Source organism: Lipomyces tetrasporus, assembly GCF_029532465.1.
Source record: "Lipomyces tetrasporus strain NRRL Y-64009 chromosome Unknown POJ06scaffold_5, whole genome shotgun sequence".
NCBI lineage: Eukaryota > Fungi > Ascomycota > Lipomycetes > Lipomycetales > Lipomycetaceae > Lipomyces > Lipomyces tetrasporus.
In genome coordinates, this window is record NW_026611600.1 from 1548603 (window position 1) to 1568721 (window position 20119).

General features: G+C 53.4%; 8 protein-coding genes across 8 annotated transcripts; 3 read left to right on the forward strand and 5 right to left on the reverse strand.

Moving 5' to 3' along the window:
• Positions 1–300: 300 nt before the first annotated feature.
• On the reverse strand, positions 301–1729 carry POJ06DRAFT_111134 (phosphatidic acid phosphatase type 2/haloperoxidase). The gene is made up of 2 exons (XM_056184069.1): positions 430–1729; positions 301–367 (listed from the first exon to the last, which is right to left on the reverse strand). Exon 1 carries the CDS (start codon positions 1610–1612, stop codon positions 452–454), a length of 1161 nt encoding a protein of 386 aa, XP_056044206.1. The 5' UTR covers positions 1613–1729; the 3' UTR covers positions 301–367; positions 430–451.
• Positions 1730–3475: 1746 nt separating this feature from the next.
• On the reverse strand, positions 3476–4822 carry POJ06DRAFT_196390 (transmembrane amino acid transporter protein-domain-containing protein; the record flags this gene model as incomplete). The annotated part of the gene is made up of 1 exon (XM_056185024.1): positions 3476–4822. A coding segment is annotated over one exon (1347 nt), but the record flags the coding sequence as incomplete, so codon positions are not given.
• A 971-nt stretch (positions 4823–5793) lies between these two features.
• POJ06DRAFT_196279 (uncharacterized protein) lies at positions 5794–6089 on the reverse strand (the record flags this gene model as incomplete). Its single annotated transcript, XM_056185017.1, has 2 exons — positions 5794–5984; positions 6038–6089. 2 exons carry the CDS (start codon positions 6087–6089, stop codon positions 5794–5796), a joined length of 243 nt encoding a protein of 80 aa, XP_056044208.1.
• A 168-nt stretch (positions 6090–6257) lies between these two features.
• Positions 6258–6719, forward strand: POJ06DRAFT_238249 (uncharacterized protein; the record flags this gene model as incomplete). The annotated part of the gene is made up of 1 exon (XM_056185987.1): positions 6258–6719. One exon carries the CDS (start codon positions 6258–6260, stop codon positions 6717–6719), a length of 462 nt encoding a protein of 153 aa, XP_056044209.1.
• A 38-nt stretch (positions 6720–6757) lies between these two features.
• POJ06DRAFT_111220 (major facilitator superfamily domain-containing protein) lies at positions 6758–8734 on the reverse strand. Its single transcript, XM_056184072.1, has 4 exons — positions 8232–8734; positions 7158–8181; positions 6979–7099; positions 6758–6929 (listed from the first exon to the last, which is right to left on the reverse strand). Exons 1-4 carry the CDS (start codon positions 8447–8449, stop codon positions 6796–6798), a joined length of 1497 nt encoding a protein of 498 aa, XP_056044210.1. The 5' UTR covers positions 8450–8734; the 3' UTR covers positions 6758–6795.
• POJ06DRAFT_111205 (concanavalin A-like lectin/glucanase domain-containing protein) lies at positions 8579–11332 on the reverse strand. Its single transcript, XM_056184071.1, has 2 exons — positions 11082–11332; positions 8579–11025 (listed from the first exon to the last, which is right to left on the reverse strand). Exons 1-2 carry the CDS (start codon positions 11146–11148, stop codon positions 9020–9022), a joined length of 2073 nt encoding a protein of 690 aa, XP_056044211.1. The 5' UTR covers positions 11149–11332; the 3' UTR covers positions 8579–9019.
• A 576-nt stretch (positions 11333–11908) lies between these two features.
• On the forward strand, positions 11909–15366 carry POJ06DRAFT_223164 (glycosyl transferase family group 2-domain-containing protein). Its single transcript, XM_056185670.1, has 2 exons — positions 11909–13180; positions 13233–15366. Exons 1-2 carry the CDS (start codon positions 12119–12121, stop codon positions 15090–15092), a joined length of 2922 nt encoding a protein of 973 aa, XP_056044212.1. The 5' UTR covers positions 11909–12118; the 3' UTR covers positions 15093–15366.
• Positions 15367–17083: 1717 nt separating this feature from the next.
• Positions 17084–20079, forward strand: POJ06DRAFT_253627 (glycosyl transferase family group 2-domain-containing protein). Its single transcript, XM_056187663.1, has one exon. The coding sequence runs from the start codon at positions 17176–17178 to the stop codon at positions 19963–19965; it is 2790 nt and encodes a 929-aa protein (XP_056044213.1). The 5' UTR covers positions 17084–17175; the 3' UTR covers positions 19966–20079.
• Positions 20080–20119: the final 40 nt, after the last annotated feature.

Here is a 20119-nt window from a genome sequence, read left to right on the forward strand (position 1 = left end):
GACTAAAGTATGTTATGAATATGTATTTGTATGTATGTATGATGTAATGCAATGTATCGCGTGTTTGATGATTCTTATTGCGTTCTTCTTCTCGTGGGGATGTATTACATTGAACTCAAATTCCCTAAATATATGTTTGACGAGCGATAAACAAAAACTTGGCGGCAGGACCAGGCGTCGTGTTGGAGAACGGACTTGGGACAGCTTTTAATGGTGACTCGTGCTATCATTTATACCACATATTCGCCCAGACAAACGGACCACATGGTCGGATAGTAGATACACTGCGTGTTTATGGTGTGGCTAGCAAGACGCAAACGATCGACATTGTCGGTGACGCGTTCCTACGACAAGACGCTTATTCAGACTAGCGGAGGTATATTAACACAATTGCGCCAAGTCCGATACAAACGCGTGCATTATACGTACAAGGTGTTTAAATACGATTACTCTATACCCGTTCGAACGGATTCTCTGAAGCAGATGCCTTGTCAACGTGGTCGTTGTCATCGTCATCGTGTAGCGGCAAGTGAGCACCGCTATTCGATGGTCCTAAGACTCTCGCCCCGCTGTATTTGGACGATAGATTAGCCCCCCATTCATGCACTCGATAGTCACCAAGTTCATACTCTCCGGGACTATATCCCGCTGGACCGCGGTCGCCGTACGGTGGTTGCGGCTGGCCCCCAGTTTGCCGGCGTCTAAATTCTCCGATCTCAACGTCAACCCGAGACTCGTCATCGCGTGACATTGCTTCGTCGATATCGCCGTTGGCAGCATCTGGAGACACTTTTGTTTCGCCCCAGGCCCGCATGTTCCACGCGCGGCCTTGCCGGGCCGTATCAGCAAGACTGGGAAAGTATTGTCGGTAAGACATCCAAGCGATGGCGGCACCAAACAAGCTCCCGAACAGTACATCAGTGCCATGATGTCTGTGGTCCAATATGCGCGATGTCGCAATCGCACCGGCTCCCAGGGACGGGAACATGACCACAGCTGTCTTCCATACCTCGCCCTTATTGTCACAGAGGGAAAGTTTGCCGGCAAAATAGAGCGACAGGTAGAACAGACCTGCGAACGCCGTACTGCTGTGGCCGGAAGGCCAGCTTCGCCAGCCTTCTTCAAGCACGTCTCTGTCTGTCTGCGTGCAAATGTCGATCGTGCTGAGTCCATAGGGAGCGGCGTCCATGCTGCCCTCGGCGGGTAGACATCGTGCGATCGAGTCCGGACGCGGCCGCCCGACAATGGCCTTTAGGCTGGTAGTTATGACGACGGTCATTGTAATGCTTAGGGCAAGACCCAGAATGCCGCAGTTCAGTTCCCACAGTCTGGTCCGCAACGGGGACCGGTACCGGAAAAAGTCGATCGCGAGGGCCCACACGACGATGATGGCGGCAGGCACGGCGATGCAGAGCACGCACGCAAGTGGGTACGAGATCGTTTCCGGCACCGCGACTGGGTACTGCAAGCTGATGTCGGTGAGCGAAAATCGGCTAAGATTAGGCGGCAGACTCGAGATGTAGGCCCATATCGCGATGAGGACGATCAGAACAAGGTAGTCAAAGACGCACGAAAGCAGGATGCGCACATGCGAAGCTCGCCGTCGCGCCATGGCGGGTGTTTTGAGTATATTGAATGGCGAAAAACGAGAGATCGGGATTGGCGAAGGTTATATAGAACGCACGCAGCCCCAGTCCGAGGAAATTACCGATCGGCGCGTAAGTCCGGGCCAGCAAGCTTAAAACACAATGGCCGCGTGCGCTTGTGCGGCTGCGGCGGTGCAATATGTCCACGCGCGACTCAGCCGGTTTGGGCTAGCTGCGATGTTATCTATTTTTAAAGTGCCAAACAAAGCGGTTGCTGATTATGTCGAATGGTACAGGATCTATATATTCTAACTGAATGCTGGGATTCTTTTTGCAAAAAGGCCGATACACACTCGGTTGTGAAGGACGATAAGCATGTAAACGCCACTTGGGTTGCGGATCGCTTATGTCCCTGTCGGACATTGGACCAAAGTAGTTAAATCCGCCGAATTACACTGCTGAAGTGTTTCCGTTGTGACGAGCTCAAACCGCCAGCAAGCACAGTTGTATATCAACAGCTTGTTATGAATAAAAAACGGCTTATGAACCGGAAGCTGACCGGTCATGGCATGCATGTACGTTCCAAAACCACGTAACTCTCCATCGCAAGGAAAGAGCACAAGCAAAAATGGACAAGTAGAACTCCTTTCGCCGCGAAGACGGCAGAAAGGAAATTTATTCTAAGGCAACCATGAGCACGCAGAGCCGTCATAGACGACGTGAATGATTGTGGAGGAATCCTGAAAAATCAGACCGTGACTCTAGGTGCCTATGAGTTTTTGACATTAGAGAAAAGGAAAAAAAGAAGAGAGAATTTGCAGACGGAAAGTTTGCCTTGTACTCGCCGAGTGGTAGGGTTCGGTGAGGTAGGGTTTTGTGAGTCGGAACTAGGTTCTGAACTCGCTGGATTGGTGTCTTGCGCGTCGGAGCATTCCTGATTCTTCAAATTTCCATTTGATTGCACTATTGGCTAACGAATGTTCTTCAGCTGTCGACACGTAGGGCTGGTGTATCGCCATATCGCATCTGCGGCGAAGGAATATTCCTGGCGATAATTTAGGCATACGATATACGATATTGAGGTTGAATATCGTATCGTATCGCCGAGATTCCTGTTGATTCTCATCACGGTAAATACGGGGCGCCGCGATGGAATGACTAAGTAAATACTCAATTAAATGCTCACCAGCAGAGATATTTTATGGGTTAAGTTACAGAGATCAACCTTTGGTGGCGTTAAACTAGTCTCGGTACTTATTTCCGGCGCATTATCGCCCCGGCTGGCGATATCGTATCGTATTTTATGCGATATGGGCAAAAACCCGGCGATATCGTATCGTGCCCAGCATTATCGCGACACGAGGGAATTGATGGTTGAAGTCAGTATGTTGTGTTAGTTATAACTCGCTAAGCGCGGTCGAGAATTGGTTGCCAGAGAGGCAAAGTGCGGTGACGTTGAACGGGTGGATCGGCTGCATGGCTGTGGGGATATTTTCTGTGGTCAGCTGGCAGAGTGTGAGACGGATGGAATACTAGTGTCAAATCAAATACTGGACGATAGTTTTGTCTTGCTCGAGTGTGTCAAGGATAGTTAGTACAGCTCGAATCATTGTCTAGTTGCAGTTACACTGGCTGGACAACACACCCGCGGAAGGCTGATGCGGCTCGGGCACGGCAGCAGCCCCTGAGCGACGTCATCGCGATCCTCGACGTCCGAATACCGCGCAGATCGATTGAGATAAATGCGGCTATTAAATGTCGTACAAGATTGATTGTTATTGAAAGCGTGTAAATGGACATTATAAATTCTAACCGGCGGCAATTAAACCCAAATCTACAAATGCAAACTAATAGACATCGATATACACCAATGCAAGACATAAACTATACTATCGATTGGCAAAAATAAAGTCGTCCGGTAGCAGCGCCCACACGCCGCCGACGACGGCAAACACGGCGCCGACAGCGATGGCGAAGACGTCGAACGCGACCTCGGCCTTGCTGAGCTCGTGGCCGGTGCCGGCGTGGCGCTGTCCCGAAGGCGAGATGTAGCATGCCGGCTTGAGCCTGCCTGGTCCGAATATCTTGAGGTAGAATGCGAGAGGCAGCACGATGCAGATTGTGAAGCCCAGGGCCGAGCCGACGAGGGCCATGATTCTATCAAAGGACGGGAAGACGATGGCGATGACGACAAACAGGAGGTTTGTAAGTATGCGGATGGCAGCGCGGGCGACGGCCGGCGACCGCAACCGAGTCAACAATGTGTTATCGTCGTCGTCGCCGAGATGGACCGGTGCGGCAGAGTCGGACCCGACGCCGAGCAGGACCTCGATGGTGGTAATGATGGGGCGGGCGTTGAGCGGGGTCTTGGACAGCGGGATGAAGGCGATGAGGACAATGATGGCGATGCTGAGGCCGGGAGGATAGCCGGGAGTGTCGAGGATGTTGTTTGTGATTTCGTCGGTCACGTACTGGTTTCCAAACATGAGCAAGCCGAGAACGGCCATGCATAGGTCGACAAGGAAGGTGAAGATGTAGGACAGGTTGAGACAGCGCTTGAACTTGTAGGGATGGCGCATGTCGCGGTAGACGTTTGGAAAGATGGAGTGTCCGCACCACGGCGCCATGAGGAGGCCGAGCGAGAGCGGGACTGCGCGCCAGTTTGTAGGCAGGATCGAGGACGGCATCGGGTGCCAGAGCGAGCCGGGCTGGGTTGTTTTGACGACGCCGTCGACAAAGACGATGAGGACGAGGCCGAAGGTGGACATGATGCCGAGGATGCTGGTGAAGGACAGGACCGAGAGGGGCAAGAACGAGAGCGGCGTAAGGAGAAAGAAGGCGACGATCTTGAGGGCGGGTTTGGACAGTAGCATGCTATTATTGCCGGCGTTGAGCAACGTGTGGATCGAGTCGGCAAACAGGACGACGAGAGCCACGCAGGACCCGAGCAGTTCGATCGAGAACAGGACGGACGTGAGCAGGCGGGCTCGGGCACCGAAGGCCGCGTACGCGATGTCTGCGTACGTCACTAACGTCGGGTCGGTGTCGAGACAGCGAGTCAGGACTTTGGCGGTGTAGAGCGTGATGGCGGCGGCGGCGACGACGAAGAGGGTTGCGATGAGCCAGCCGGCGTAGGAAAAGGCAAGCGGCAGCGACAGCAAGCCGATGCCGATAAGGACGTTGACCGAGTTGAAGACGGTCTGAGGAGCAGTCGACCTGCCGGGCACGATGACCACGCCAGTGCTTCTTCCGTTGGACTGGTCGACGACGACGACGACAGAGACTTTGCTGTTAGCCAGAAGATTGTCCTTTGGTCGGGTTTGCCGGACCAAAAACCCAGACTCACTGGCATCAATAAGAGGCTCAGCATCGTTGTCGTAGTCGTCATAGCCAAAGTCTGGTGCATGGTAGACTGCGTCGTTGTCGTTGTCGTTGTCGTTGTCGTCGTCGTTGTCGTTCACAAAGTCTTCTGCCCGAGACTCGTCGCTGCCGTCCTGGTCGTGGTGGTCGTGAGGAAGTAGCGGAATTGCCGGCGCGGTCGAGTCGTGGGTTCTCAGACTGCCGGCCGCCAACAGGCTTCGGGGCGCGTCGAGAGCGAGAAACGACTGAGCGCGAGTGTAGGACGAAGCAAACCGGTCGAGCGAGTTGACGCCGCCGGCAAATCTGATGGACCGCGTCAGCGAGCCTCGGCGCGGATGCGACACGGCCACGGCCACGGGCAAAGCCGAAGCCGAAGCCGAGGCCGAGGCAGCCGAATGCGAAGCCGAATGCGAGTGCGGATTGGACATTGCAACGGCAACAACGATAATCGTGTGCGACCTCGACCGGCAAGTTATAAGTTGTTGCGGGGCCCAGAGCGCGTGTGGTCCGAGTGCAAAAGTTTTGTAAAAGGGGGAACGCCTGACACGTGGATCATCGGCGCCACTGCTGGTCACAGCCCTGACCGTCTGAACCAGCAAAAGTTTTCATTGTCCGAATTGCCGCCATTTACACTTGACTAGACTAGACTAGTAATTGCACTATTATTACACTGCTGAACACGGCAACCAAACCAAACCGGCCCAGGCACCGCAACGCCGCGCAGCAAAGTCACGAGATGCGCACGGCCAAGCGCCAACGCACCCTCAACTTCTGTACCACCCAACCGACGCCCTGTGACGTCACCGACGCATCGGCGATTGCCGCTGTTCCATCCTCTGATGCAAAATCATCTCATCCTCACCGCGTCCACCTTCTCCCGCGCCCGCTGCTCGAGCTTGATGTTCAGCAGACCAGGCTCAGGACACGCAATTGCCCGCGCACCCTCGTCCTGGTCGTACATCTTTTTGCAGCACGCGTACAGCGCATCGATCGCGGCACTGCAGCGGCGCTCGTTGTAGCCGGTTCGCCAAAGGCAGTCTGTTTATAATATTAGCAGTAGACCAATAAATAAATAAATATGCAAATAATACCTTGAATGGCACACGCCTCGGCATGACACACTTTGGGCGACGGCTCTGCCATCAATCGATCTTGTCGCAGTCGTGCTGACAGGAATGTGAAAGCACCGATCCCGCACTATAAACCAGTATGATGAGAATTACGCACGCCCGCGTCATCGCCATCCCGCTCCCCTTCGTACCATAACAATCTCCCGGCTCGACTTCATCCACACGACAATCACAATCCGCAATGGCCGACGGACCCCACAAATTCGAATACAAGAGCATCTCATCCACATTCGCCCCGCAACCTCCACCGCAACCTCCTACTACTACTACTACTGCTGCCGCTACTACAACTGCCCCGCCTACAACTACAGAAACCCCGGAACAGCGCTCGGCCAGACTGATCCAAGACCTCAAAAAGGCGTCCGCTCGGGCAAAACGGTTCGGCACCGACGCAGCCGAAGTCGACAAGCTCATCCTGCGCGCGGAAAAGTTCGGCACCGACGCCGTCACCGTCAAGAACGCCATCGCCGCCCTCGACAAGCCGCTTGTCGACGACCGCACCACACGCGCCCCGCGCGGCTCCCGTAGAGGGCGACCAACTGGCCCGTACGAACGCACAACATCCGCCAAAGATGTGCCTCCGATCAATGCGGACGAGAAAGAGAAGCTGAGGAAGCGCCAGGAGAGGTTTGCCACGAAATAGTGTACGATAGCGTTCATTGTTTGTATATTACAAATGCATATTTCTCCCATCACTGCACCCGTTACCTAATCGACCGCTACTCCAGGGTTTTGACCCCCCGCCGCCGCAGCACCGGCCCGAACCGAGCCATCACAAACGGCAGCGGCATGAGCCCGACGGCAATAAATCCCAGCAGCGAATTGGCCCATCCGATCCCGACGTTTTCGTACACTACGCCTCCGTCAGCAGCCACTTGATTAGCAACCCGTACACCACTCACTCTGCTTCGTGAACAGCGGGAACACGGACGCGACCAGGTACCGCAGCATGTTGTTGGCCGCCAGCGCCGACGCCCCGTACAGATGCGTGTAGCAGTCGACCAGGTACGTCGCGACAGAGACCTGGTCGTCCAAACGTCAGCACCCGCCCGCATCATCACCACAAACCGCCGGTACGTACGAATAGCAAAGTCAACGAGCAGCCGAACGGGACCGCGCCCAGCGTCGGCACGATCCAATGCACCGACGACCGCGCCGACCACCCGATCCAGAACAGCGACACGGGCAAGAGCACGGCGCCCACGAACCCGCACTGCAACCGCAGCTCTGCCCGCGGCACGACGCCCTGCGCGATCGCCCGGGTCGCCGCCGGCTGGTACCATATGCGGTCGAGCGCGAACGCGACCGCGAGCGACACAAACACGCCGACGCCGATGGCCACGAACACGAGCCCGGCGTCGCCGATGCTGAACCCGTAGACCGTCGTGAAAATGTACGGCAGCCCTTCAAAGAACGCGAGCAGGACGGCGAACACGAACGCAGAGTAGACCGACAGCGACGACACGATCACGTCCGTCGCCAGCATCCTGACCGGCCGCGTCAGCGTGATCACGGCCACCATCTTGAGCGCGGCCTTGACGGGCGGCTTGGCCGGCAGCGGCACTCCGCGCTGTCTGGCCCGGCGGGCCAGAATCACCGGCTTGTACGACTCGCGGATGAACAGCAGCAGCACCATGACCGCGCCGCCGATCATCATATACACCCACTGGGTCCACTTCCAGTCCTTCGTCGTCGCAACCCACCCGCCCGCGACCGGGCCCAGCGCGGGTCCCAGAAACGCGCCCGTCGCGCAAAAGTACGCCAGCGCGAGCCCTTGCTCGCGCACGCTGAACAGGTCCGCGATCGTGCCCGCGCTCACGGCCAGCACCGGAGACCCCATCAGGCTGCACAAAAACCGACACACCAGGTGGCCGCCGAACGTCGGCGAAAGAGCCGACCCGACCGCGAAGCACATGGCCAGCGGCAGCGTCGTCACGTACACGATCCGGCGGCCAAACAGCTCCGACAGCGGCGCCCCCAGCGTCGGCCCCAGCGCCAGGCCGACCAGGTACAGCGTCACGGTCAGGTACGCGGCCGTTTCGGACACGCCGTACTGGCGCATGATCTGCGGGATCCCGCCGACAATGGCCGACGTTCCAAACGTCCTACTTTTCGTCAGCGTCTCTGTTTTAAACCTGCCATCTGAACCTCATACACCGAGAGACATAGCAACCCGACCGAGTTCAGCAACAACACGCGCTTCGCCAGTGGCCAGTTGTGCGGGTCGTCAGGGTCGTCAGGGCCATCCCAGTCTAGCGGGCGTCCGGCGGTCGTCGCGACTGGCTTTTCATTGGACTCGGTCTGGGATTCAACGTCAGCCGCCGTTGTTCCGTTGTCGTTGCGCACCGCGCCAATCGTAGTCGTGGCGGTCATTACTACTGAACGGTCTGCGACTGTTCTCAAGATGTAGTAACGACTCGAAAAAGTCGGCTCTCGTTTTCCCGTCCAACGTACTTATACTCACGCGAGATCTAGTCGTTGAGTCGCCGGGACGGGTTCCCGACAGTACGACTATCAACTAAACTGCGCGCCGACCAGTTTTACCACAATATTATTCATCTCATCCGCCCCTTGCTCGCATTTTCTCTAATTGCATAGCGAGCCCCACGGCGTCACGGCGTCGGGTAAGGGTTTTGTTTTTTTTGCTGGCGGGCTGATTAGTGATCAACATATGATTATTCACGGCAGCATTGGCGCCGGCCGGGAAAATTAATTACCCGCTCAACTTTCAGTTGGCTTGCATGGCCTCATCAACCGAAACCCACGCTCGCGGGCAGCAGTTACATGACACGGGCGTGGGCGTAGGATTCGACCAGGCGGGGAGACGTAGCTGGCGACATCTCGCGATCGTGCGGCGAGGCGGCGGTCATGTATAGCGAACAGTTCCAATTATACAATCCGATCTAATCTACCAAAAATACGCCCAAAACAAATTTTACACCACTAACACATTGAGTAAATCTTGACCGAATCCACCACCATGCCCCGATCGTACTCGTCACCCCACGTCTTTTGCCAGCTGTCCCTGGCGTCCCAGAAACTGGTCATGGCCGTCTGCCTGTCGTCGTTGTTCCACGGCTTGTTGGCCTGGTTGTCAGGAAACCAGCCGTTCGTGCCGCCGACCGCGACGTTGAGGATCAGGTAAAACTCCTGGTCGAACGGCGCTTGCGGGTCGCCGCCGGGCCACGGATCGTGCACGGTGCTGCCGTTGCCGTACGTGCTGGGGAACGTGCCGTACGTCCAGAACGGGGTCGCGAACTTGTGGTAGATGGCCTGGCGCAGCCGGCCGTCGAGGTACGTCATGATGTACTTGTCGCTCCACTCGAGCCCGAACGTGTGGAACCCGTCCGTGAACGTGGAATGCTTCAACGTAAGCGTGCTGTGCGTCTTCCAGTACCGGTTCAGGGCTGCCGTCGGACCCCAGTGCAGGGTCGACGACATCACGTTGTTGCCGCCGGCCCCGTACGTGTGGTCGTTGCCCCGGGACTCGCAAATGTCGATCTCGCCCGACGCCGGCCACGGCCCGTACACGCTGTCGGTCGGCATCATCCAGATCGCGGGCCACAGCCAGTCGCCGCGGGGCAGCTTCGCCCGGACCTCGACCTTGCCGTACCGGATGTTTGCAAAGTTGCGCGTCAGCAGGCGCGCCGACATGATCGGCGGGATCATGTTTCCGACCGACCGGTTCGACCGGACCGCGCAGTCCCCGTCCGCTGTCGACGTGCACGTTCCGGCCCGGGTCAGGTTGACGGTGTAGCCGTTCATCATGTTGTCCTCGCCGATCACGTCGGCCGTGAACGTCGGCACGATGTACAGCCTGCCGTCGCGCACGAACGAGTTGTTTGCGCTGTCGGTCGCCCACTCGAACTCGCCGTTGCCGAATCCGCCGACCTGCACATCCCGGGTCCACACGGTCGTGTTCAGGTGCGCTTTGTCAAAGTAGTCTTCCAGCACCGTGCAGTAGTTGTAGTTTTGAATCTCGGTCGTGCCGACCCACGTCAAAATACCGATCAGGGCCAGCCCAAGCACGAATGAAACAATAACGATCCAACTCGAAAGCTTCTCGGCCCTGGCCTGGCTCGTCAGCCACGGCTTCTCGGCAGAATATCCGACCGGCAGTCGGCGGGACACGAAATGGCGACGGGTGGGAATCCGCCCGGCCTGGTCGATGTTTGCGACCGACGTGCCGTGGTGGCCTGCTCGCGACGGCAAGCCCCTGCGAAGACTGGCCGTGCTCGGGCGGTGGAAAAACACGGACGGCTTGTGTTGCATGGACACGCTCGACAGGGCCCGGCCTGCTGACTGAAGTCGCGGATGGGACGTGACAGGCAATGGCGGCACGTCCGGGACCGGGTTCACGGCACTTGGTCGGCTTCGCAATCCGCCGCTGGACGTGTCCGCGCCCGCGGTGCCGGGACGCGAAGTCGATGGAGAGACCGCGTCTGCCTGTAGCATGCTTGGCGACGGCGGCACGGTGTCAGGGTAGGACCCAGTCCATGCACCACCAGTTTCGGCATTATTCGTGAACGCAAACGATTGGAACTGCTGGAGCGCTAGGTCTGAATTTCCAACGCCACCAATCGTGAGAGGAAGTGCAGAAGACGGCTCTGTCGCGACTGCAGACGGCGGATCCTGCGGGGCCGGTTTTGCGCGTTTGATGTCGGCTCTCAGAAGAAACCGGGACCCAGACGCGAGACCCTCAAACGAAGCTGTCGACTCCGACAGCGGCAACCTTGTGGCCGTGCTTAGCTGGGCAGGCCGCACTGGACGCTTGCCCTTGTTGATCGGTGATCTAACTGGGTGCTGCTGCTGCTGCGCGGGAAACGGAAACGGCGAACCTGAGCCGCTGGAGGCATTCGGCGATGCACCTAGAGTCTCTGACTGAGATGCCTGGCCCGATGGACTTGAGACGTCGGTCGTAGAGTCGACTGGAGTGCGGAATGGATTTTCTTGATATCAGTCAGTGACCAACGCTATCTCCTTGCAGTAAAGGAAAACCACAAACCATTATTACTCTCTGTAGATGACTGAGTACTAGCGGATGCATCTGACCTGTCCTGCGACGCTGCCATGCCGTGAACGAGTATGCAGAGTGAAGAGGCGTCCAATGCGAAAGAGACGGTTCATAGTGCATTAATAATATTGGTTGCCCTGCCGACGGCGAACAACGGCGCCGAGCACAGGCAAACAGGTCGGATGAGACAGCCCACCCGAACATATTAAAGTTCCGGAAGTGACAGGGCCTGAGGGTTATCGATGTGCGACAGTCAGGTACCTGGTGTTACTTGCTCCTGTGGCAGGTACGCGGCGCATCATCACCGCACTAACCCCAAACCAGCCTCGTTCCCAACTTGCAAATCTGTAACTGTCTTTTCATCTGCGGTACTCTGGCTTAATGGCAACTGGCAAGAATGGCTGTGACTGAAAAGTCTCTGATTTTGCGTGTTTATGACGAAGATGAAGCAAGCTGTGTGGGGGCTAGTAAAGTACCGCCAGTAACCTATGAGCAACAAAATGTCGAGATCCAGAGACCAGACGACAACAGCTTAGGCACTACGCATCTCTGCGTTCGACCCAGCCGGATAAGCAGATTTTTTGTCTCTTCGCCCGCTAGCTGAACCCCGTTAAGCAGATGTAATGTTTACAGCCATTTCATATCGGCTTAGCGAGGTTATCGGTTTATCGAAATGGATTAATAGCCGTGAGGCAAATTTTTCAGAGAACAGTTTCGGTTTAATGGCGTTATCGGCCTGCAGCGAATCGGTTAAAAGGTTCTACTGCATCTTCCTCCACCCCAGCAGAGCGCCATGACCATCGTGCTCCAAGCTAATGCGGGCGCTGCAGAAGGAGATACTTTTGCATGCGCTAGCCATCTTCAATTACTATTCACCGGCACACTAATTGACTCGCCGCCGTCCCATTGTCCTTGCCATGATATAGACTTGCAGAACACCGACTATTTCCACTTTTCCTCCAAGGCACATCCCCGCGTCGGCTCTTCGCAAGTTGGCAATCGTGGCAAGTCGCGACCGTGAGAGAACCATGTCTCATCAGCAGCAATTCATGGCGCAGAAACTGTCGTCTCAAAGCCTTGGTCACGACAGCGAGCAGGCGGCCGCTCACTACCGGCCACCATCGTCTCGCAGAACCAGCAGCTTCGGCGGCTACGACCCTGTACCATTCCATCAGCCAACTGCATTCGAGCATGTCACTCATACCCTTGGACATGATCGGCCATTGTCGGCTGGGGCCACGGGTTTGCACTCAAGTCACGGCAGTGATATACGAAAGCGGCTCGGCAGTTTGCTTGGAATCGACCCATATGACAACCCTGGCCTTCCCTCGGACTTGTCTGCTTTCCGAGGAGGATCCGTTGGCACGGTAGCAGAGCATCCTACGGACAATCTCAATGAGTTTGATGAATATTGGGGTAACGCTGGGATGTCATCCTCAGAAGAAGCAGCAAATGATGACAACGGCAGACTTGATCCGTCGGAGCTGGACAAATACGATATCATGTGTCAATATCTCTACAAGGCCTGTCGACAGAAGCACTGGCTCGAGACTCTTCCGTCCGCCGATGCCACACCCTGTGTCGCATTACGAGTAAACCGCGACGATGATGACGAAGAGAAAGATCTATTGGAGTATCGCATTTTCCCGCCCGAGCAAAACACGACTCACATACTGGCTGAATACGTTGCTGGTTTGAATGTGGAAGTTTGTGTACGGCTTTCGTATCCAGTTATAAATGTTCTGCTTTCATATCTTCCTCACGATGCCGTTTCCGTTCCGTTGTCCGAGAATACTCGAATTCAGGTACTCGAAAGCTTATCTGATCTCCCTCGTGCACGGAAGTACCAGTACGCAGCGTTCGTTAAAAGCGACGGGTGCTTGCTTGTATGGGCTGATGACGTCCGGCAGCTTCTAAGCCTTGCAACCTTGTTGGAGAACCGAATGATGGAACTTGTTTGGACCGTTCGCGATCTAGAGGAGCATCTTACTGAGCCAACAGCAGTGTTTAACCAGAAGGATGTTGATCTAGAGAAGAGTGACCATCCGAGACGGCCATTTGTCATGTTGCAAGCTATCGCGGTCGGATTGGTATGTAATTTGGCATTCAGTAATCTCGAAGTTGATGTGCTGATTGCAGTAGGCAATTCTCTTGCTAATGACGTTCATCGGTCTCATGTTTCGCATCATTGCCAGAGAAATTAAAGCAGACGGAAAGTACTTACGTCTTTTGGTTATTCTGTACATTCCGGTCTTTTCTCTGTTCTGCGCGTTCTTTACGATCGTCCTTGCCGGTACACTCATGCAGTTTCTCGGCCCCGTCGCGCAAATGTACACCAACTCGTCCACGTTCAGCGCCGTTAAGCCACCTCGATTATCCGCTAGCAAGGTTCAGCTGCCTCATGTCACGATTCAGTGCCCTGTTTACAAGGAGTCTCTGGAGGGCGTTATTCATCCGACAATGCAGAGTCTTCTCACGGCTATTACGACGTACGAATTGCAAGGAGGATCGGCGAATATCTTTGTGAACGACGATGGTATGCAATTGATTCCGGAACAAGAAGCGCAGCAGCGACGAGAGTACTACGCTGAACATTTGATTGGTTATGTGGCGCGACCTCCGCACGGCAAGGACGGGTTCCAGAGACGCGGCCGATTCAAGAAGGCGAGTAATATGAACTATTGCCTTGACATCAGCAATCGCGTCGAAGATCATCTTCAGGCCGTTGAATGTCATGACAAGTGGACCGATCGAGAAGAGACGGAAGCATACGAGAATTCCCTTGCGGCCGTCATTGAGGAGGAGAAAGGGACTTGTTGGGCTGCAGGAGATATTCGCATAGGTGATATCATCCTAATTGTAGACTCCGACACTAGAATTCCCGAGGATTGCTTCCTCGATGCCGCGTCAGAGTTTTATCATTCACCTGAAGTCGCTATATTACAGGAGAAATCTGGCGTTATGATGGTGGTTCACAATTATTGGGAAGAGCTTATCGCTTGGTTCACTCGACTGATTTACTTTGCGATTCAGTATGCCACGTCGGGAGGTGATGCTGCTGCGTTTGTCGGACACAATGCGTTCCTGCGATGGAGCGCGGTTCAGGAAATTGCGTACAAGGATGAGACCGACAACGGTCGAATCAAGTACTGGTCCGAGGAGCATGTGTCGGAGGACTTCGAAATGTCATTGAAACTGCAGACCAAAGGTTATATTGTACGGTTGATTACATACCACGATGACAAGTTCCAGGAGGGTGTGTCGCTTACTGTGTATGACGAGCTCACGCGGTGGCAGAAGTACGCCTACGGATGTTCCGAACTTGTGTTCCGTCCCGTCCGGCAGTGGCACACTGGCAAAATCTTTACTCCCTTGTTCTCTCGCTTCTTATGGTCCGGCATGAAACCATTCGCCAAGTTCACAATCATCGCCTACATTGGAACGTACTATGCTATCGCCGCGTCGATTCTTCTCACGTTCTTGAACTATATCATTATCGGTTGGTTTGACTTCGAAGTTGACCAGTTCTATCTTTCGTCCTTCAATAATCTCATTGCTCTCATCTTCGTTTTCTCTGGTGCGTGTCCGGTTGCGAACGCTCTTGTCCGGTATCGCATCAAGGAGTCCACCTTCTGGCATGCGTTGCTCGAAAACTACAAATGGGGAGTGCTCATGACCGTCTTCCTCGGCGGCCTCTCATGGCACCTTAACTTAGCTCTACTCTCGCACATGTTCGGCATCAACATGCAATGGGGCTCAACCGCCAAAGAGCTAGAGACGTCGAACTTTTTCAAGGAGTTCCCCAAGATCGTGAGAGGTTTCCGCTCGATGTACGTCACGCTTATTATCCTTATGGCAGGCATGATCGTGCTTGCCTACGCTGTGCCTTGGAATTGGCGGATTACGGGTGTCTACTCCACGCTGCCGCTTGGATGGAACATTGCTAGCCACTTTTTGTCGCCGATTGTATTAAATCCTCAATTAATGACTTTCTCGTTTTAAATGTGTTCTTGGTATATGTGTGCAAAATATGGGTGGTGTGAGGGAATACTTTGCCTGGTCATGGACATTTCTTGGAGTTATCTGATACTAAATAGTTTGGGCCCTGGTTTTTTGCATGTATATTGATGCCTTAGACTTCCAACTGTAATGGAGTGAATATTTTGCATTGGGAATTTTTTGATTATATTCTGTGCTCCTTGGACAGATAGCTAGCTTGATTAGCAATAGATCATACACTCGTGAACAGGACGAAGATAACTGTTATCTAGTTCGGGATTCAAGCGAATAGCAGGAACAACCCGCACTTTATGGCCGATGGAGTTAACAGAACGATTTCGCTGTAGAATTCTCATGTCTGCTGAACAAGAGACGTATAAATTAACTGTACAAGTCAACTGAGGCCTATCCATCGGCACTGCTTATTGTAGTTGTGGCTACGCTCTCTATGTAGATTTGACTGTCTTGAGTATAAAGTTATTGAAGAATTGTTATTATTTACCTTTGTTAGATTCTCCCATTACTCTTCTGTTTACGGATTAGCCCTGTCAGTAAAGGTACACTAACAATTAAGGTATGACGTGTCGCATGACACCTTGGTCTTCGGAGTTTTGCGCGTCTCCTAAGTTCTACCCTTGAGATGCCTATTGGCACTTGACAACACTCACACCAACTGAATCAGCTCTAAGATGCGAACCCCTAGTTCCTAAGATTTACTTGATTCAAACATGTGGTGCCGGTATTTATTGCCATGGTTGCCACAACATAATCCCGCTATTTAATAAGTTGGCGCTAAGCTGCTGTTAAGACTTTTCGTTCCTATACGGGGTTAAGCGGATGTCACATGCGGGTGTCAAGGCTAATGGGTACTTAAACTCGGAGCTGTATACACACCTTCTAGCTCTATCACCTGCATGCACGTGTCTCGATATTAAGCTCGGATGTCGTCAAGCTCTTCTTAGGGTGTTATCTCGCAACAGTCGAGGAATAAGAAATTAAAAATAATTAAACCTAGAATCGGACGACAACAGCACAGCCAAGTTGCTGACGGAGGATACATCATGCTCTAGCGTGGTAGGACTAAAGAAAAATTATTTAGATCGTCCTTCGTATGACAAAAGATAACAGTCGTCGTAAATGATTGTCCCAAATATAAGACTGAACATCTTGCATTCTGCTGGAGGGTCCTCGGACCACAGAATAGTAGAGTCTCATCTCCCACAAGGGTCCAATTATCCGGCTCAGTCGATAACTTCCAGTTGTTTTACAGTTTGTAAATACTTCGTCAAATCTACATGCTCGATCTACTAATATTCTTTGAACGGTAGCCTTTCACTATTTCACTTCCCAACAATTCCATAGCGGACGCTTATATCTAGGGTGATTAAAGTTAACCTTTGTCGGCGGAGGTGTCGATTGTGGTCCTCCCTCGAACTAATCCTCATCGCACAACCAATGAGCGACGGCACTCCTTGGATCACCGCAACACTGAATTCCGCAAGTCCAGCCGGAATAAACGCCTCGCAAGTGGCATAAGACTCAAATCTAACGCCGAAGATCTCCCGTTACACTTGTAGGCTTTGACAAATCAGCAACGATGCGTAGAACCTCCACAATCATTACGATGCCTCATAAATAATTATTCATCAAGAAATTAAAGGACTGCATTTTCTGCATATGCGCAATACGATTACGAACCAGCGTCATCTCAGAAGTGATGTTCGTCAAGAATTTAACTCAACATAAGGTGAACGAATTATCGCGCGATTTTCACTCCCGTGCAACGGTAGATGTGTTCCGATAAAACGGTGCATGCAAGGAGAAAACCTTAATTACGCACAAGCCGAAACTCTATTTCTGTGAATTGTATGAGATCCGCCTTCAGTCGGAACAAAGATTGAGGATCGACGTACCATTAAGTTTAGTGTTACTTGAAGGTTATCTGTTGGGTGGGGTTCTTAGTTCTTACTTGCCCGCAGTATGCTTGGCCGCGACGAAATGGGACGAACTCATCGCCCTCCGCCCATCTCTAAAATCTTTCGGGGGCAGACCTGCCAGTATCAACGGCACGATCGGCGTCGTCCCAATGTCCGGATTTTTCTCGACCACGGCAGCACAGCGTCTGTCAGGTTTGTCTGACGCGGGACAGGATCATGACCGGTTGCAGCACTTAATCTTGGCCTCAGGTCAACGCAACGCAGAACACGACCAGCCGAACCCATTCCGCCACTCAGCGCAGTCGCGCGAACTTCAGTCTGATTTCTTATTCGGGATAAACGAAAAATTTGCGCATGGCACGTTCACAGAGCTCGCAAATTCCTCATACAGACCTAGTCCAGCCAAGGTCGCCGAAAATGACGAAAACACTATTATTGTGCCTTACAATCGCGATGATTGGCGGGCAGTAGACAGATATGACATAATGTGTCGGTATCTGTTCCAGGAAGTCAGCAATCGGAATTGGCTTGATACCGTCAACGATCCGGATAGTACGCCCTGCGTTGCGCTGAGGATTGCGCACAACGACATGTCGGTGGTGGAGTACAGATGTTTCCCACCGGAGGCTGAAGTGGAGGGTATATCTCAATCGTACATAGCTAGCGTGGCCGCGTTGAATGTCGAAGTTGCTTTAAAGCTGTCCTACCCGGTTGTCAAGGTCCTTTTGAACGTTTTGTCGCCCAATGCGCATGATATCGAGCTGTCCTTGAATACGCGGATACAAGTCCTCGATAGGTTGGACGAGCTGCCTCGAGCACGGAAGTACCAGTACGCAGCTTTCATACGGTCGGAGGATAGCTTAGTGATATGGGCAGATAATATCCGGGACATTGTCGCTTTCGGCTCTGTCATCGAGCGCAAGATGGTTGAAATCGTTTGGGACACAGATATCGTCTCGAAACAGCGCAATCGCCGACGATTGGTTCATCAAGAAAACGGTGTTGACTTAGAAAGCGGCAAGGCGCTGCTTGAAGAAGAACGACCGGTGAAGGTGATGCAGGCGCTGTGTGTCGGAATTGCAATCATGATCGTGATGACATTTTACGGGCTTATGTTCCGGACACTTGCATTGGAGGCCAAAGCGGATGGAAATTACTTCAGACTATTGGCGGTTTTATATCTACCGCCGTTTACGCTCCTTTGCGCCTTCTTTTGTGTCGTTGTCTCTGGGATTGTCTTCATGCTCCTCGGACCTGTCGCGCACATGAAGACAAACTCTGCGCACTATAGCGCCATTCCGCCGAGACGCATCTCTCCGAACGACGGACCACTGCCCCATATCACGATTCAGTGCCCGGTGTACAAGGAGTCTCTCGATGGGGTCATCGACCCTACAATGCAGTCCCTCCTCGCGGCGGTGACAACTTACGAATTGCAAGGCGGGACGGCGAATATTTTCGTCAACGACGACGGATTGCAGATAATTTCTGAAGAAGAGGCTGATGCTCGGAGACGATACTACGGTGATCATCTTATTGGCTATGTTGCACGACCGCCGCACGGGGAGAACGGATTTGTACGGAAAGGACGATTTAAGAAGGCTAGCAACATGAACTACTGTCTTCACGTCTCAAACAAAGTCGAAGAGCTGCTTGAAGCCGCCCACAGTCGTCCTGCTGCGGAAAAGTGGACCGAGAAAGACGAGATTGAAGCATACGAGGATGCCTTGGCCACGATTGCTCGCGACGATCCTACCTGTTGGCTGGCAGGAGATATTCGAGTTGGCGACATCATTCTGCTTGTCGATTCAGACACTCGCGTCCCGGAAGATTGTCTTCTCGACGCTGCGTCGGAGTTCCATCATTCTCCAGACGTCGCGATCCTGCAGAACTCGGCCGGAGTTATGATGGTCGTTAACAACTACTGGGAGAATTTGATCGCGTGGTTTACGCGCTTGATTTACTTCGCGATTCAGTACGCCACGGCTGCTGGGGATGCGGCAGCATTTGTTGGACATAATGCGTTCTTGCGTTGGAGTGCAGTTCAGGAGGTCGCGTATGAAGAGGATGGAATAATCAAGTACTGGTCCGAGTCGCATGTGTCCGAGGACTTCGAAATTTCTCTCAAGCTCCGGTGCAAGGGTTACACGATCCGACTAGCAGCGTACCACGGCGAAGGATTCAAGGAAGGCGTATCGCTGTCAGTGTACGACGAGATCACCCGCTGGCAGAAGTATGCGTACGGCTGCTCCGAGCTCATGTTCATGCCTGTCGCGAACTGGTATAAAGGTGTGATCTTCACGTCGCTGTTCCGACGGTTCTTGTTCGCAACCGAAATCAAGTTCTTCGCCAAGTTCACAGTCGTGGCCTACATCGGAACGTACTACGCCATCGCGGCATCGCTTCTCCTCACAGTCATCAACTATTTCGTCATTGGCTGGTACAACGACTCGGTCGATCATATTTATACCACATCCTTCAACAACTTCATCGCTGCCGCGGTTGTGTTTTCGATCGCATCGCCTGTCGCTAACTCGCTCGTCAGATACCGTGTCAAGGCCGACTCGTTCTGGAGCGCGTTGGTGGATAACTATCGCTGGACAATTCTCATGGCCGTATTCATGGGCGGCCTCTCATGGCACCTTAACTTGGCTCTTCTCTCGCACATGCTCGGCATCAACATGCAGTGGGGAGCCACAGCAAAGGAGCTGGAAGCATCCAACTTCTTTAAGGAATTCCCCAAAATTGTCAAGGGGTTCATACACATGTATATCACAGTCTTGGTAGGGATTGCCGGCATGGTCGTGCTTGCGTTCGCGGTTCCGTGGAATTGGAAAATCGAGGGATTTTACTCCACATTACCGCTTGGGTGGATATTTACGGCGCATTTTCTGTCTCCAATTGTGCTCAATCCGCAATTGATGACGTTTTCGTTTTAGAGTACTGCATTTTTTTTTGGAGTTTATAGGTGTATTGGACGGGGATGATAGACGCATTTTATGGGATATTAAGTAGACGAAAGTACAATCGAAATAGATAGAGTATGGGCAGACAATTTGCAATGCCGCACGTAGGTTCCCTGTTTGTTAGCCC